Genomic DNA, 19,037 nt, shown 5'->3' on the forward strand with positions numbered 1-19,037 from the left:
CTTAATGTTCAGCATAGCACTAACCAATTCATATTTAACTCGTCAAAGTATTTAAGATTTAGGAAAAGAAAGATAATTAAATATAACTGTATCTCCGTCAAAACACAGAAATAGTCTCTTAAACTGGCCCAAAAGCAACCTGTAACAGTAAACAGAAAATCAAACCGTCATGTTCTAGTTTCTGCAGTAAAGAAACTGCTCTTCTCCTCTGTACACATACACAATCGCTTGTGCAATCTGAACAAATTAAATCTTCAGCCTTATTTCAGTTCTCCACATCAGTTCCACCTTTGGAAGGCGCCCAACGCTCCATATGTTTTAGAAGAGCAACGCCATGAGAGACCACTTTACTTGCTGTGACCTGCAAGAAACAAACTGCTTGTACTATGTCTTCCACTGTCATTACATCACTGTGCAGTAATGCAAAGGAATTTAATTAAGCCAAAGTTGGAAGGACTACACAAAATATTTATTAATTCAAAGTATTGTATTTCATTATAAAGTTGTTTTAGTTATTGCTGGTTTACTCTTTGCATCATTTACCTTTCAAACATGTTTGCTCTCATCCTCTGGTCCTGCAAAGCTTTAGAGGCCCAATATTAGCAAATGTTTAAACAGTTGACATTAAAGAACTAACAATGGTGGAAAGACTATAAACTGGTGCTCTGCATTGTATTACAAGAGGTCCACAAACTGTAGCAGGACTTGTATAGATTAGGTTTCTTGGATAAATCAGAATCTTTTTTCTGACTGTCTTACAACAGATTCTTGTTTTACAATGTATTTAGGATGGGATTTTAATTGGTTTAGGGTTGTTAGTACACCTTGATAAATCCCTCCTTGCTGCGTAAATCTGGATGCTATTTTAAAATAACAAACGGCTTCAAAAGGAGCAGAAACTGAGCAGACGAGAACACCCATTAAATAAATGCTGTTTGATTTCAGCAACAACTGAAACACAAATTTGTGGATGCCGAAAAACAAGCTCCCCACTAATTACTTAACACTCTGCTCCTCTGAAAGGCCGTCTGAGACCTCCCATCATATTAATTATGTGTGTATAATTTCTGGGTCGGACCACAATTTGTCCTGCTGGATTTTCTTTTTATTGTTTGTTTCAGAATTGAGTGAAAAGTGTAAAAAAAAAAAAAAAAAAAAAAACTAGACCAAATATCAGAATACTTCACCCTTCAGAATACAGACACACTATAGTTTGAACCACTCGTCATTATTTATATATTTTCCCCGCAGGGTGGATTTTTATTCTCTCTGGAGGAGGATCAATTGTAATCATCTGAATTCCCTACAGTAATAAAAGTGATAAAAGGCCATCTCTTAGAGGATCCAATAAAATCTCCCAAACAATCGTACCCGTTTATTTATAATCTTGACGGCTGCACACATTCACTGTCCAAAACAATATGCAATAATTCTGCGGACTCTTTTTGTAGGGGTGCAAGGTGGTGCAGCAGTGAGCACCGTACTCTTGCAGCACAAAGGTATTGACTCGGGTGGACTAAATACAAATGCATGGTGAATTTTTTTATTTTTCAGTTTATGACTGCAGTGAGGAAAATGTTTAAGGGATATGAATATGTTGTCAGGACACTGTACTTAAAATAGAGAAACTTCAATCACTATGGAGCAGATATGTACAGTTGAGCCTGTTTGCTGATGTTTGAACCTCTCACCTGTCTGAGTAATGCAGATAAAAAAAAAAAAAAAAAAAAAAAAAAACGCTTTATTAGCCAATAAAGGCATTCTTAATTTGTGTTAGCAGTAAAACATTTTTTTATATTTTCTACATAGACATTAACCAGTGATGTGGAAATAATTTGTTCAGACCAGAGAGTTTAAGTAAAAATGTGCTTTGGGGCATTTATTAAAATGCACACTTTGATCCTTTACAAACACATTTATTATAAACCCCCAGAGAATGTCCTGTCTATAGTAAGATACAACTTGCTGCAGGAAAGAACAGATTGTCCAATACCTAATGCAGCTGTGTTCTGCATTATTATTTTTACTGGGACATCATTTAAGGGTGTGGGCTTTAAATTTTAAGTATCCTTTGAGATGGCTGTTTATACATTAATAAATAGTCTCCAGGGATTTAATCCATATTCTCTCCACAGTCAAGATCGTCAAAAGTGTCTGGATATCTGTATGCACCTGAAATTTTGAAATCCAAACCGAGTTATGATTGTATTTCTTTTAGATCACAAATGAACCTACAGGGGGAGAAAAGACAAATCAGTGGGAAATGAAGCACACTTGTGGAATGTAGTCATCTGGGACGAGAAAACAAACACAAGCAGCAAAAGTTTGATGTTTTGGGCTTATTTTCTGTATAGTCACTGAAGATCTGTTTGCTTGTCTGAATATTTGCCTGCATGCTTTGGTTGTTCTCCAACACTTGTGGTTACAGTTCTAATAAAATCTTTGGACATATTCTGCCAATAAATAAACTGGGTTCAGGACCTGTCAGATCAAGGTTGTGAGTGTCTTAAGAGAGCCTCTAATAATCAGATGTATTTTACATGTCATGGTTGCTTTCCAATGATATGTAACAACTTGATTTCGCCGTCACATCCATGCCCGCTGGGTGGAGCTACTATTTATTTATTTTTTTTCCTGCTGACATACCCCAGTTGAGGATCATATGATGCTCTTGTGTTGCTTTGTAATATTTTGCACATGGTTCCTGGGCGAGAATCCAAACTTAGAGTTGAATGGTGTTTTTGTTCAATATGGTTCATCCAAGAAGAGAACATGAGTGCGACGGCTGTCTGAAACCAAGGCTGTCAAGATGTCGAGGCAGGCTCCACGCCAGCACACCCCACCAGGCAGCTGCTGCCTGCCAGGCGCCCATCTACAAATAATTTTCTGTGGGAGGAGGTGTCAATCCTTCCTCTCAGGGTATATAAAAATGTGCACATTATATATTGCCCCTAAGTGGAGGTTTTCAAATGCTACTGCAAAAACCAACGGTAACAGAAATAATTTTAGCTTAAAATTCTGACTAACTGGGTCACAAATTAAGGAAAGACATTTTTTTAAAAAAAAATAAGATTATAAGATGACCACAGCACAGGAACAGCAATGGATTCCATCTATAAACAAGCAAAACCACTCATAACCTGAGAAACTGTAAAGATAAAATAGTCAAAACAAATACAGAGTGAGTAGATAAAGCAAGGATAAGGAAAAGATGGAAAAGAACTTCAAAGACATGGAAATGACTACATAGGCAGAAAAAAACTGCCTCAGATTAAAAATGTATCTATGCTAATGACCACTTAACAATTCTGTTTACTGAAATATGATGACAAAGAGATTTAAAATGATAGTTAACACATGCAAATGTAAACAGAAGTGGGGCAAAAGAATCAGTCTCTATAGCATAGTTTTGTATATCAAAGATTTAAGACAATATCTCCAAAATAAATAATAAATAAAAGATTATTGCATAGATTTTCTAACTTGGTTACAGGAAACAGAAATGACAACAGTGGGAATACGACTCACTAACTTAAACAAATAAACAAAAATACAAAGTGAACAAATGCAAAATAGCAACTACACCCAGTAAGGTTAACGGTTATCTCACTTATTCTCTAGCTTTGCAAACATTTCTTGCTATAGACAATTTGGTTGACAAAATAAAGATTTCTCTGAGACAGATCTCTGGGGGACATCATTCTAAATGGTAAATCAACTGAACTTATGTAGCGCTTTTCCAGTCATTTTGACCACTCAAAGCGCTTTACACTAGAGTCCCATTCACCCATTCGTATTCACAAACACAAACACATTTATACATCGATACGCAGATCGGTAGGCAATCCATGGCTGCCATGCACCTTCCACATAGATGCCTTTAGGTCTTTTATTTTTACAGTTAAGCACAACATTACTCAGAGCACAGGCATATTTATATTTGAAGAAATCTTTTAAATTTACCCATGTGTTTATTCTACCAGGAAGAAATATTAATGTTATACAGCGGCACATCCAGAGTCCTTCAACCTGGCAGAGAATTAGATAAATATTAGAGTGAAGGTGTTCTCACCACAAAGAGCAAAAATCACTGGAAGAATAAAAAAGCTGGTTAGCAATTAGAAGAAGGATTTTATTGCTGTACTAACAATAAAGATTTTTCCATTGATTGGTAAGAATTGTGTAAATGATTTAACATCCCGTTCTTAACTAAACTCCAAATAATTTTGGCAAAATTATCGTTTCTGCTGGTATTGAAATTGAATTTCCTATCAGACACAAACATCTTGGTTTAATAAAAATATATTTTTGAACCACATCTGACTAAAACGTGTAGATTTTGCCCAGGGATGATCTAAGTTAACCTACAATAATATGCACATGCACAGCTCAATAATAATGTAGAAAGAATTATTAGACTCCAAATGATATTATCCACTATCAGGAGGTCTGCTCATAGTAATTAACATTTGATCAGTAAGTCTTCTAATAAAAAAACTCATAATCTAACCAGTGATACTCTGTTGTGTCAATGTGCAACTCCAATTTCAAATAACGACACTAATGTTGCCCCAGTAACAGATAAGGATATACCAAGTCCACATTTGTCCAAAAAGGATCTTCCATTTTATTGTAGATATTTTGTAACCATAATGCAATTAAGCTATTTTTCTCAATACATGATCTGTAGCTTTGTTATGACTGTGGGACACAAGGGATCATGTTTCATCATTTCGCTCTGAATGACACTTCTTCTCTTATTACTGAGCAGTCAGTCAGTTTCTGACAGCCCAGCGATCAGGTGGCATGTCACAATTGATTAGGTCTGACTGAGATGGCTACAGGATCCATGCTATAAATTCTAAAAAGTTTAGTTGACACCTTTTGCTCTGGTGTTTTTAATTCATCCGAGTTTCTCATGACTAATCAAACCCAGTTTCGCTGCTTTCTACTAAAAATCACAATTCAAGCTGCTGGAGGAGAAACCCGCAGTCATACCCTAGTCGAAAATTGCTTACAGACAAGCGAGTCAACCGCAATCAGTTTGTATAAACATCACGAGTATGGCCCATGCTATCAAGCCAATACAGTGTCTACAGGCCAGGCTGCCAATACCAGTTATGTTGACGGTTTGGCGACAAAGCAGATTGTGAGAGGTGCCCTGCTGCAGAGGAAGTGCCCAACTGGATGCCATGAAAGTAACACTTCAGGGCCAACTGTGCAACAAGTTGCTATCTTTGCTTCAAGTGAAAATTGAAGAACATGTGTTGAAAAGTAGCAATACCAAAGCAATGCTGTTCAAGCTGATTTGGATTACTTAAAAACAGGAAAAAAAAAAAAAGAGGTTGTAGTCCAAATGCAGGATCAGCCAAAATGTGTTCATATGAATCAAAATTAAGAGTCTTAGAATCAGAAAAAAGGCTGTTGAATATAGATCTTTGTTTTTGACTGTAACCACTGACTGGATAATAATAGAATAAAAATAAAAATAAAAATAAAAAAACAGTTCAGACCTCCAAAAAAAAAAAAAAACTGGAATCCAGTGGACAAAATAATTTGTACTGTTCAACCCAGAAGCATAAGTTAAAAATGTCACTTTTTAAAACAATATCTTGTTCAAATTGGGCCTCAGCAATTTGAACAAATTGTTGAGGACTAATTGCGTTGGACTAACCGGTTTTCCAGGACATCTGTGATTCTACATCATATATAGGAGAATGACATAATCTTGTATAATAATTCATTCATACTCTACAGTATTCCCATATTATATGAGGCATTTCTGAGCTCTTTCTTGCTTTGGAAATAGAATATTCATCAGTTTATCAACAGCAAGAAAGGATGCAGGTGAGTTTTTTTTTTGTTTTGTTTTGTTTGTTTGTTTTCGTACAGTGCTGCCCACAACTCTGCAAGATCTTATCAGATCAAATCAGAGCCAGTCTGGAGCCTTTGAAGATGATGGGGGATGTTTTACAAAATGAAGAAAATTACAGATGACCCAGACCATCCTCTGATAAGACTGTCAATATAACAACAGAGTGTCTTCAGCCAGAGGCGGCTTCAGATTCATAATACTGATGGGCAGAAAAACCTTCCTGCCCATCAGTATTATGGCCCACAACTATGTACAACAACTGGGGTAGCTAGTATGAGTAATGACAACATCTAATTTCTCATTCAGAATATTAAGCCTTTTGTAAAAGATTCTTTTGTCCTGTGGGTGCAAGGTTTGAGTTTCGTCCTCAAACTGCAAGGTTTGAGGACGATATCAAGATATGTTATCAAGAGTAAAAATCAAGCAGTTATCAAGATATGTACACATATCTTGATAACTGTAGTTAGAAGATAATTTTGAACACAATTTTGAAAGGGCAATACTCTGCATTTTCCAGGCACATGTTAACATTTCGTAGCACAGTTAAGTAATGTTGTTACCTCCAGTTGTAATAAAAATGTTGGAAATATCAAAGAGGACTTAAAAGAAATTTGACTTTGCAATTTGACACCTCGAAATTGGGCCTCTACTCTTTCCAACACTGCCTTCATCACATCAGTTCAACAATTCTCCTCCATTATGCCGTTTACAGCCATTCTTAAGAACTTTGAGAAGTAGTTTGTATGAGCTCAGCAGATTAGCAGTACCACCAGGTGTTTGCTGCTGCCTCTAGTCTGGTGGAGTTGAGTGAGGAAGGCTTGAAAAATGCACAAAATTCCTTGAAAAAAATGCATGAAAGAATCATAGCAAGACTGCAGGTATATTTTTGATGAGGGAGTAACAATCAAACAATGAATTTTACATAAAACCCCATCACCCTCTTTAAAATGTGCTTGATTACTTGAAAACAAGTGTGAGCAGTGGAGAAAGTGCTTCACAGGAGACTCAACAGGTGCGAGAGAGAAAACACATTTCATATTAAAGCACAAGATGAGGTGCGGAGTGAAATTGAAGGCTCACAAAATGTGTACGATTTTTTGCTGCAGCTCTACTTTCAGTTTGCTCCAGCAGATTGCATTCAATATAAGCAAAGGAAGAACTCTTGGTCCGCTGGTGTCTACAGCGTTAACAACCCTGGGAAGCTCCACCTCCACTACCACCTTCTATGTTAATTTCAGCGTGATCCCTTCACAGAGAGTGAGACACAGCGCTCCAGATCTGTGAGTCTCTGCCTGCCGCTTAATATCGATGAGGCTTTGGACAGTCGTTGCGCTCAACCTCTCCTTCTCTCCGGGGGGCTTTTTTTATCTGCTTTTTTTTTCTTCTTCTTCTTTTTTGCGTCTTGTCAGTATTATGCCGCAGCTGAGATCCTCCTGACTAAGGATCGTGGATCCAACTCGCAGAGAGGGTGAAAGCACCTTGCATCCAGTCATGGGAGGTCAGATCACCAGAAATACCTTCTACGGTAAGGACATCTCGCATCACGGTGCAAGAGGCATTCATTAAAGCTGCCATGGATCACACACTTGGGTTTTGAAGCGCGGCTCAGAACAGAGTGCGTGAAATTTTGTAGGCGTTTCTGTCAGTCTGAAATCATGTCAAAGTATTCAAAGGGCAAGTTTTAGCCGCGTTTTGATTAATGGAATGGTTTGGAATGATGAAGAAAAAATGTTTTGTATATCATAGTAGTGTTTTGAGGCATTAACTGTGAAGTCAATGTGAAAAGTTTCATTTTGCATTTCTTTTTTAAAGTTTTGGGTATGAGCTACTAAACACAACAGATTCAAGTTGCTAAATTACTTCAAATCCTGAAGGAAAGGAAAACACCTCCTGTTCTCCTGAATACCATTAGCATATAGCGCTAGTTTTAACTTGAACTTCCACATTAAATACGTAGTTAGTGAACAAAGTTGATTTTTTTATTGAAGATATGTTGGTTAAGATGTATTCACTATGAATATTCTGAAAATACAACATATTTGAATTAAATAGGTCAGGCTCCAAATGTAAGTAACTGTTGCAGTTTTCAAGATGTTAAATCATGTAAGGAAAGATATACGTTAGGTTATTTTTGAATGGGTAATTTTAATCAAATTAAGTTTGTTTTTGAAGTTATAGATACAATGTCAGCATACAGAAAACATCACCATTAATCAAGAATATATCTAAGTTCTTATTAATGGTAGCTGAGTGAATGTTCAGCAGTTTTTTTTTTTCATTGTTGGTCCCAGGTTTCCAAATTTTAGAGCTCAAAGGTGACTATGACTATGACTGTGTCATTATGTTACCTGACAACCAGACTGGGCCTGTAACAAGGTAATTTCCCAGTAGAGTAGCTGGACATCAACCAACTCTTTCTTTTCTGTTGTTGAAGTAACAGTACAGTAGCAGACAAGGATATTGTTTTGACAAAAAATAGATAAATAAATAAAAATAAATAAATAACTGGCTTCATGACAAGAGCTCTGTCATCTCTGTGATATTGAGGTGTGGAAAATCATTTAATAATACGCACAATTTATGCACAAGTATGTTAACAAAGAAAACTGTTATTTGTTTTAACCCGGATCTTCTTGCGAAATGTTTTCATTTTTTCCGTGTTTTGTTTTGAAATGGTTTGGATGTCTTCATCAGATAAGACGTTTAGACAATTGCTTTCTTGTGCAACAACATCTGTTGCTTTCTGTTTTAAAAAAGGCTAACAGGTGGATGCTCTCTCAAAACTTGACGAGACTTTTACTTTTGTTTCTATTGTTTTTAATGTTCTACTGTATATCCACCTGTTAAATAAGTCTAGGCTGTGGACCTTTATTCAGACTTTACCTGACTGTTAAACTTCTAAATTTCTTTCGTCTTTATAATCCAAGCCAAATTTCAGTTTTTATCACATTACTATTGCCATGAGCCATTTTGTTGACTCTAGGAACTTGACTCAACTTTTTAATGTTTAATGAAATATATATCAGATCACAGAAACTAGATTAAAAGCATTGGCTTAAGATAAGAAAACCAAGTTGTTTTTGTATGTCTCATTTCTCCCTAGTAGAGCCAAAATGTTTATTTTCTCCAACTTTACAGTTTTGTTTTAGCATAACATGGAGTCAGTCTACACAAAATGTTTGTGTAAATGAATAAATGAAGGGGCCCTTTATACTGTGTTTTCAAAAAGCACCTCAGGATGAAGTCACGCTACCTTGTAAATTTGCTAATTTTTTTTTATCCTGCTCACATACTTTGAAAAGAAAATCTCAAAACCTAGAGACAAATATTCTCTATTATTTATTGGTCCTAAAAGTATGACCATTGGAGAAAAATAGCAATTCATGTAGCATGCATGTTTCTGGACAAAGGCAAGAAGGTGGACAGAAGTCAAATGGGCACACAGAGAAGACACTGACTCAGAAAGACATTGTGTCATTTTCTTTGCAGAAGGATATCCGCCTGCCGAACTCGACACCAGGACCTGGTTAAACTATTTCGACAGAGCTCTTTGCAAAGTGTTGTGTGATTGGTCAGAAGTTTGTTGAGGCAGAGTTTATTGCGGAAATACACTCAGACATCCATGTTGATATTTGTCTTAAACTATTTCTTTTCCACTGTCTGGTTTTTGTTTCTAAATACTTCTGACGATATTTGAACCAACGCAGTGAGGAATTATGTACATTTGTACAATTGTTCACTAAATAATTGCTATATTTGAAGGACTCGCAAGTGGTTAATAACTCCTGGATGGAAAATGTAACGGAGTTTGTCTGCAGAAAAGTTTCACTCTTGTTCCGTGATCGTTTCATAAAAGCAAAACGGAGGATACGATTCCTCTGTTTCAATATACGCGAGTCAGGACGTGACGTGAAATGAAGCAGGAGATTGTCCTCCTGGTGGTCTACATCTCTTTATGGAAGGTGTGTATGAATGTGCCACGTGGCTTCTTGCCAACTGTTCGGATCATGTATGTGGGAGCTTTTATACAACATAATCTTGAGTCAAGACTGATGAGGTAAACAGCTACAACCATGGCAACAACTCCAACCAAAAGAAGTGATTCTCATGACAGTGGCTCCCTCTTTAGCTTAGCAATTTAGCACAACTCACAAAGAAGATTATTTATATGTGTTGGTCAAAATGCTTTACCAACTAATGTTAACTGTGTACAATCTTCCAATAGAGTGTTGTGAAATTTGTCTTTGCATCAGAACATTTGAGTTACTTGGTTGATTCACACGTTTCCTTGCGGGTGCGTGAAATTATTTGGTTGAGAAAGCCAGTATTCTTCCACATCTCTGAGGATTTCTTCACATTTCTACAAAATGATCACTTCACAGGCCTCCTTAAGGTTTAAGTATCACACTTGCTCACCTCTTTGGAAGAAGCCCTTGAGCTATGATGTGTTTGCAAAAAGTAAAAAATATACATGCCTTCTGGCTCTCGTGCATTCCTTCCAATGTTTGTCCAATGGGCCGCGATACTAACGTCAGACCGTGCTAGGACATTTATTCAGGCTTCTGTAAAAATCTCCAGCCAAATCCCACACACTAAACCTGCTTACTGTCTCTGTACTGTCTGCTTCAATTCATGACAGCAGAAGCAGTCATCTTGTGTGTGACTTTATCCATCGTAAGGCTTTTTATCTCATCTTTGACATGGCATATTTCCACTATCATGCCATTGTTCGTGTTATTGTTTACCTTGTCGGGTTGCATACCTTCTTAGACTCACTTTGCTGGGCTGGTAACCTTTGTTCTGCCAATAAACAAAATCCATATTTAAAAATCAGCTTTTTATATTTACACTGGTTATCTTTGATGCTAATCTGACTTTGATTATCTGAAACATTTAACTGTGACACTAAAGCAAAAACAAAATAAATGCATTATAAGGCAAATACTTTTTCACCACATTGTAGAAATAATACATTGAAATGGGGATAAGACATAGTAATCTGTGATTAGATAGTTTACGGTAAAGCTGCACACTACCTGCAGGGAACTGAGATGTTTCTGCTTTGAAATCTCACAGGAAACGCTCCATTTTGTCTTGGGCTTTGTTATTGAATGGGTACACCACAGACCTATTGTGTTTTCCTCAAGACATCACGTCTGACTTGACATCATGACTACAATATGGTTGGAGATTTGTTATGACTTCATTTAAGACCACTGCTGTGCACAAAGCATAATCCTGCATTGTTCTGCAATGACAAGAGCTTGCAAAGAGTTTAACAAATAGACTGCTCTGAACCCAGAACCCTTGGCAGAGTTTCACTCTATTGTGATTTGAATACAAAGACTCTGCAGAAATATGTTGACAGAAACTCTCACTTTCTGGCCTTTTTCAGTTTATCCTAATTGGTTTTTTTTGTTTGTTTGGGTTTTTTTTGCTTCTGTCAAGGCATACCTTTACTAATAGAATTGACCTGAGGCGGGTAGCGATGGTCACATGTATATTCTCTGGCTTTAACCTTACAAAGTCAACCATGGCGAAGTAAGAATAGCTGCAGTGGATATTCTCTCCTCTCATAGATGAACACAAGCAGCTCCTCCACAGTTTGTCAAGTTTAGGTGTGAAAATGCAATCAGTTCCCAAGTGTGAAGAGGTGTTAATTAGGTTTAAATTATTCATCTCCAACCTTGGCAGATCGTCTGCGTTTTGTAATACTTTTAAAAACCTTTAAGTGTGACAGGCAGAAACAACTGAAAGATTGTGGCAAATAAACTGTGTCTAATCAAATTAAAAGAAGAGATATGGTACTTATTTTTGTTTCAGTGGAATCAAAAACATTTCTGCTTGACAATTAACGAGAGCCTCATGTCTGTGAGAAAACACCTCCTCCACTAAACCACAGTGGCCTTGGTGTTGCGTTTTTAAAAGGAATGTGGAAACAAGAAAGGGGAGAGGTGACATAATGAAAGCAAATCTCTTTGAAAATAGCCATTTTATGCCTTTGAGCAAATCCTTTATCTGTGGGAACCTCTTTAAAATATGAACGTCAGGCTGCAAACAATTATTCACATTTTCACATGGGGGAAAAAAAGTTCCCAAAAGTCTGACGCATAAGATGATTCACTGCGTACCAGTTTGCTTTACTTTGCCCAACAAGTCATAAAAAATGTTTTAAGTAAGAGAGGTTTCTATATTTTTGTATCTTGTCTAGTAAGGCAGGTAGCCTGTGCTTAACTACAGCTCCTTGGAAAAGTATTCATACCTTCCTCTTTCACTTCATAGGTGGAAGAGAAACAGCTCTGGAAAAAATTAAGAGACCACTTAAAATGATCAGTTTCTCTAATTCTACTTTTCATAGGTGTATGTTTGAGTGAAATGAACATTGTTCTTTTATTCTATGAACTACTGAAAACATTCCTCCAAAATTCCAAGCAAAAATTTTGAATTTATTTGCAGAAAATGAGAAATGGTCAAAATAATGAAAAAGATGCATATTCATTTAGAAACAATAATACTAATGTTTTAAATCAGGAAGAGTTTGGAAATCAATAATTGGTGGAAAAACCATGAGATTTTCAATGTGGTTCAGTGCAGTGGACTCTTAATTTTTTCCACAGCTATATATATATATATATATATATATATATATATATATATATATATATATATATATATATATATATATATATATATATATATATATATATATATATATATATATATATATATATATATATATATATATATATATATATATATATATATATATATATATATATATATATATATATATATACAATTAACATTCAGAAAGTGTGATACACATTTCCTTCGCCTGCTATTACACCTGTTAAAGTTAGTGGTATGTATTTATCTGCTTTGCACAACAACTACATACTGAAAATCTGTACACCTTTACAAATCAGTCATTTGTAAAGGTGATTATATATATATATATATATATATATATATATATATATATATATATATATATATATATATATATATATATATATATATATATATATATATATATATATATATATATATATATATATATATATATATATATATATATATATTTCAGAAAGTGCCTTCCCACCTGTTGACCAAACTTTTCCTTCTCTGTAGACTCTCTAAATGGACCATTTACAAATCAGTCATTGATTTGAAAGTAAAGTCTTTTTACCAAGCCGGATGTTGCATGAGCTGACGTTTTCTCAGAGAAGATGACATGTGACAGCAGCTGTCAGTTTTTAGTAATGTGAAATGGTGTGCGGTGAAAGACTATAATTCAATATTCTAATCTAACGTTTGGCTGTTTTGCTTCAAACCATGCTTGTAGGGAGATTTAGTGCCTTCCCACCTGTTGACCAAACTTTTCCTTCTCTGTGTAGACTCTCTAAATGGACCATTTCCTGCAGCACCCCACCGGTTCCACCACAAGCCGAAGCGCTACCCACCTATCCAACCATGTGGAAATTTGTCCTCCTTCCCTCTGCAGTTCCACCCTAGCACCAAAGGCTCACAGATTATTATGGACCTTTCACAGAGAACCGTCAAGAGACAGGCCAGCTTCTGCAACGCCATTACCTTCAGCAACAGGCCCATCGCTGTTTACGAGCAAGTTCGGCTGAAGGTAAATGTGTTTCTAATAATTGTGCATGGTTTTTGTGTTCCAGTCAGAAGAGACTACGATATCTTTATTATGTATAGTACTTTGTCATGTAGTTTCTACACAAATTATTCAGAAAACTGGTAATTCCAATTGTGATTTTAAAAACAAATTTTCCTAATCTCTGACTCATTCAACAAGTATGATCTTGTTATTCTTTGCCTTCTCTTTATCTCCAGTCTTTGCTCTCCTGTTTTGATTTTCTCTGTTTTCTCTCTGTGCTGTTCTTGTGTGGGCCAAAGCAGCGGCAGCTTAAAACAAGTTTCCACTTCATCTATCAGGCCATCTATGTCTCAAACGCGAGAGAGCAGGGCAAGCACTGCCATATGAGGAACCCTGTTATCTTGAGCCGTACATTCTAAGTAAATAGTGAGTCAAAATAAGACAAAAATCGTTTGCAGGTGATAAACATACCAATGTAACCAGTCTCAGTAGGTTTGAAACACATATGTTGTTTTAAGCAATGCTTGTGGCTTGGCACTAGGGATGGAAATGTAAGCCTCTTTCAACCAATAGGAAAAGTCAACGGCCTAAGAACCGTTTGACCAGAGGGCCCAGTAGTGAGAGATTTTTAGGCAAAATTATGGCGAACTAAAAGAAATGCACAAAAACATTAGAATTCACACAGAAACATACATATGGAACCCTGAATAACTTATTTAGACTGCTTACCACCCAAAAAAAGTTTATTTAAAGGTGAGTTTCATTTAAGGAAATGCAGCAGATTGCATTGGGTTCTTGACCTTACAGCAATCTCTCACACTGAGCATGCATGTAGTGCATGTAGTGACAGTGGAGAGCAAAACACCCCTGTAAAAGTAGAACCTGGCTCAGTACGAGCGGCCAACTGGGGGTTTGTGAAGACAAAGCAGATGCACAGAAAGAAAGAAAAGAACTGATGTAGGATTATTTTCCAAGTTCACGGAAGTAAAAAGGTAAGAGATGGAGAACGATTAGTTGATGCTAATGTCTCCCGATTAGTTGACAGCAGCATTATCTCAGCTGATGCCCTCCTCCAGGAAGGCAACCCAGCCAACCAGAACACCAGATAAGATGAAGCTTCTACGATGGAAAAAAACTAATAAAAAACCTAAAGTTACCAGTCAAAATAAAGGCACACAATGCAAATTGGAGAGCAGTAGAAGACGAGAGTAGCAAAGTGAGGAAAAGTGGTCAGTTTATCCTCCAGCAGCCTATGCATATAATGTTCATCTGAGGTCTGTTCTGTCTGCGCCCATGCTGTTTCTCATTGGCACTGCGGTGCCAGTGGGTCCATTTCTGAAACCAGCATAGGAGGGAATTACAGTGACTGCTGTAATAGGCAATGGCAGAAATGTTTAATAAATCCTAAATATTGCTTAAAGGGACAGAATGGAAGAGGAGTTTATTTAAAACCACTTTAGAACTGTTGATTACTTTCACATCGCAACTACAGTCGTTTGCTTTCAGTCTCTCAGAAGTTAATTTTAAGAAATAAAGCTACTTGAACATTAAAAAAAATTAATCTGGGGAATTAAAATACACTACTCCAGTTTTATATAAAAGAGTAGTTTTACTACATTTACCCTTTTTCAGCAAATTAGGCTTTATTTTACTTATGTGTTGGTGATGTGAGCAGTTCCCATAAAACCACAGTGTGTATTTTCAGGATGGATGAGACAAAATGAATAAATGAAACGTTTCCAACAATACATCACAAAATGTAAACATGATATGTAGGATTTATTTTCATCAATCAGTCACACAGATGCATAAGTGCAGAGCTCACAACTTTCACAGAGACAGTAAACAAGCTCCTTTCTCTTTGTGGAAGTAAGACTGATTAAATTAAATTAAATTAGTGGGTGATTGTACCTTTAATTGTGGTTGTAATTAGAAATGGTGTGTGTGAAATTGTCTAGATATCATAATTTGATTCAAGTAAATTAACTACTGAGCACCTTAGGTAATATTGATTCATCATAATTTGAGTGGCTGTTAATCCGACTCTATCCACTCTCCAGATAACTAAGAAGCAGTGCTGCTGGAGCGGAGCGCTGCGTCTGGGCTTCACGTCTAAAGACCCGTCAAGGATAAATCCAGACAACTTGCCCAAGTACGCCTGCCCTGACCTCGTCTCCCAGAGTGGCTTCTGGGCAAAAGCCCTGCCAGAGGAACTATCTAATGAGGGGAATGTCATATCTTTCTGGGTTGATAAGAAAGGCAGAGTGTTTTACCGTATCAACAACTCCAACCCAATGCTGTTCTTCAGTGGTGTCCATGTTGCTGAACCTCTTTGGGCTCTCATCGATGTCTATGGCCTAACCAGAGGAGTCCAACTGCTTGGTAAGTCATATATTTAGACTCACCTATTTCTTATGGCAAATGTCCCAATTTGTACTGTCTTTTTGATTTTTCTTTTTTCTTCTTCTTTTTGACCCTTTGTTTACATCTAAAACTAAAACAAAGAATACATTTGTGTTTTTCTTGTGATACCTTAAACGTGTATAGGGTATTGTTTCAATCATATAGAGCTACAGTCTGCTGTGTACTTAGAGCTAAAAATATTACCTTGTACGTGGCAAACATGATCCTACTGAAGATCAGCAAGAATTTAGGCCCTAGCCCGTCTTCATCCTCACTTCCATGATAGCATGGCTATAAACCTCTGTTACCTCTGGATTTTTTTTCCACAGCTCATGTTTTTTTTTTAACTTAAGAGATTAAAAGTTGATGTGTTAAACCACACAGGGTTTTTTTCCCCCACACCACCAAAATGACCCAATGGAAAAAGATGGTGGGAGATAAGGTAGACTGTTTATTTGCCACGGTTGTTGGTTTCAGAGCAATTTCCCTGAGGGAGGAATTTCTGAATGTTTAAAATCTATTCTAACAAGTGCCGTTTAAAGGGTCATTGCATCAAAGAAATTAAAGGCAAACAGGTCCTTCTCAATTATTAACAGCAGTTGTTCGCTACACTAAACCTCCTTAAGTGTGTCCTAGCTATAGAATTAGATGTGTTTATAACATACATTGAAAATATCTCTATTTTCTATGAATAATTCAAAACTAGGCAAAAATAAGGATAATCATAATCCCCTCAGGATGCTGCTGTAATTATTTTAAATCCTTCCCAAAAATGGCTCTGCTTCTCTTTAAAGTTAAGACTCTGTCAGCACCACTAATAAAAATAGAAGAGGCTCCAGGATTGTGCGATAGTGCTGTTTAACCTCATTTCTTGCAGTGTGGTTGACGGCGTGAAGCACGCTGTCTCATGACGGGCTGTTTGGTATCTGCTGCTGGAGTGCCACTATCTCGGGTTCACTGGCTTCATGGTGCTGCCCAGCCCAAAGCTGTTGCAGAAGAACAAGAGCAGTGTATTCTTCCAAGAAGACAGTCGAGAAAAGGCATGATGTCATGTTGTGACATGTATGCCATGTTTTTTGGAACAAAGTCAGACTGCTGGAATGTCTCACTCTTAGTGATTATCAGGCGTTTCAATAAAAGACTTGTCTTGCCACCAAATGATGTACCATAATTAGGGTGTACTTCATTCTTACAAGCTGAGGCGATATTGGTGAGCGTGGGAATTCAGAAGAAGAGAGTTTAAGAGCATTTTGTGGGTGTCAAAGCAACTTAAACTAGGTTTTAAATCATTTCTGTTTAGTATTTACCAATTCAATTCAGCTTCCAGTAGTCATAAGTATTTAAAATACTGGTCTTGAGGTGATAAAATGTAGTGTTTTTAAAAACCTGACATAAGGGACATTTGCCAACTTTGAAGCTTTTTTAGTAGTCAATCTGTTGATTTATTTTTTGGACCTGTTGATTTATTTTTTGGACCTGTTGATTTATTTTTTGCACAGGCTAATACAGCCTCCAGGGCTGGTCGGTGATTTCCAAGTTTCCCAGTTGGAATTCCCACTTCAAGGGAAATTCTAGTTAAATCTTCATCTCCTATCCTGGAAAGTCCAGCCTCTTTAAAGATGTGCCGTTATTTGGCCCAATGTTGTCAGGCAACTCAATGAACAGTCAACACAACTTGAACATTCTTACTTCAAACTATGAGTCTGAAGCAAAAATGCAAAAAAATTAATAATAATAACTCATCAGGCTTAAAGCGCACACTTACATATAGTGCTTATAATAAAAGCTTAGACCAATTTCATTAGACAAAGTCACACCAAGTGATCAACTAGACAGCAATTGCAGAGACAGACTTCCCTTTGACATGAAAAAAAACATGACCACAAGATTTCATTACACCCTTAAGTGTAGCAAAACAGTTTAACTTGAGGTTCCACTCTTTGTAGTATCCATCTGAGTGTTGCCAAAAGTTTTAGTCCTTTTGTTTTCTACACTGTTATGTCTAAATTAATTGCCTTCATCCAACTTTGGCCCTTAAGATCTGATCTCCTAGATACATTCCTGCTCCAACACATCTAGTGTATCCCTGAATTACAACTTCAGTATGTTGTCAAGTTCATTAGAGGCCTGAAAATCAACCATTCATTCTCTTTATTTCAGTTGTGTCAAATATCAGAAACATGCAGGAGATCAGCTCTTTGGCATGGGAATTGTAAACCCCTTGCTTAGATTGAGAAACAACTCCCATTCATGTACACCCCTACACTACAGGCATACATTAAGCTCACTAATGAGATGATATAGTATTGCATGATTTTAAAACCTTCGTTTATATCCCATTAACTCTCAGATGGTCTAATTATAGACTTTTGTGCCTCTAAACCTAATTACACCCCTAGCTATTACTTGAGGATTTTTTTCGATTCTTACAGTTCAGTCAGAAGTTTCTCAAGAATATACTTTATTCAGCCTGCCTGTGAATGAGGCCATCTGCTAAAATCCTGTTGTTTCGATACTGATTTTCCCACATTAATCGCCTTTATCTGCACAATGATGGGATAAGCTGAGTAGCTTAGCTCCTCAGTTTAAAGATCAATTAGCTATCAACTTTTCTTTGTATTCTAAGAGCGTCACTACTCACTACTTTTGTATCTCAAAGGGCCCGGCACTGTCCTAGGAGCTGGCGCCTGTTCAGCAAACACTTATCTTCTGACATGTCAAAGTTGGGTTTTGCAAACCAGCACGTATTTTCAATTAACAACATATTGCTTTATGATTCCTAATGATGCTTGCACTAGAGTCTGAAATGTAAGCTGCAACAGCGGTTAGACTCAGCCAAATTTCACCTGTTGTTGGCTCATTATCAGACAAGCGGCCAAGGTAGAAATTGTAGATCTCTGGCAGTTTGTTACTTTTTCTTTAGTTCCAAATGGAGCGTGGAGATGTGAAAAAGGCAGGAGAGCGCAGAATAACTTGACTGTGTGACCTTGATTTGGCTTTTAAGATAAATGTGCAAGACAGTAAAGAAAAAAAAAGGCAACATTTGCAGTGAGACAAGCCTGTTGATTTGGCTATGTACACTGCTGAGTAGGTGGTTTAATGTTTTTTAAGAGGTTTAAGTCTATTAAAGCAGCTTCCAGC

At 36.8% G+C, this 19,037-nt stretch overlaps 1 protein-coding gene across 2 annotated transcripts in view; it reads left to right on the forward strand.

Annotated features, from left to right (window-relative positions):
* Nucleotides 1–7,111: 7,111 nt before the first annotated feature.
* Nucleotides 7,112–19,037, forward strand: part of LOC122842542 (E3 ubiquitin-protein ligase NEURL1-like) — a 35,081-nt gene continuing 23,155 nt past the window's right edge. The window contains exons 1-3 of one of the 2 annotated variants that reach the window (XM_044136519.1): nt 7,112–7,400; nt 13,273–13,514; nt 15,554–15,875. In XM_044136519.1, coding sequence (XP_043992454.1) covers nt 7,367–7,400; nt 13,273–13,514; nt 15,554–15,875 — 598 coding nt within the window. In that variant the 5' untranslated portion in view covers nt 7,112–7,366. Of the gene's footprint in view, nt 7,401–9,509; nt 9,838–13,272; nt 13,515–15,553; nt 15,876–19,037 lie in introns of those variants that run through there. The other variant, XM_044136520.1, reaches the window with a different exon arrangement.

This window comes from Gambusia affinis, linkage group LG13, assembly GCF_019740435.1.
Source record: "Gambusia affinis linkage group LG13, SWU_Gaff_1.0, whole genome shotgun sequence".
Taxonomy (NCBI): Eukaryota; Metazoa; Chordata; class Actinopteri; order Cyprinodontiformes; family Poeciliidae; genus Gambusia; species Gambusia affinis.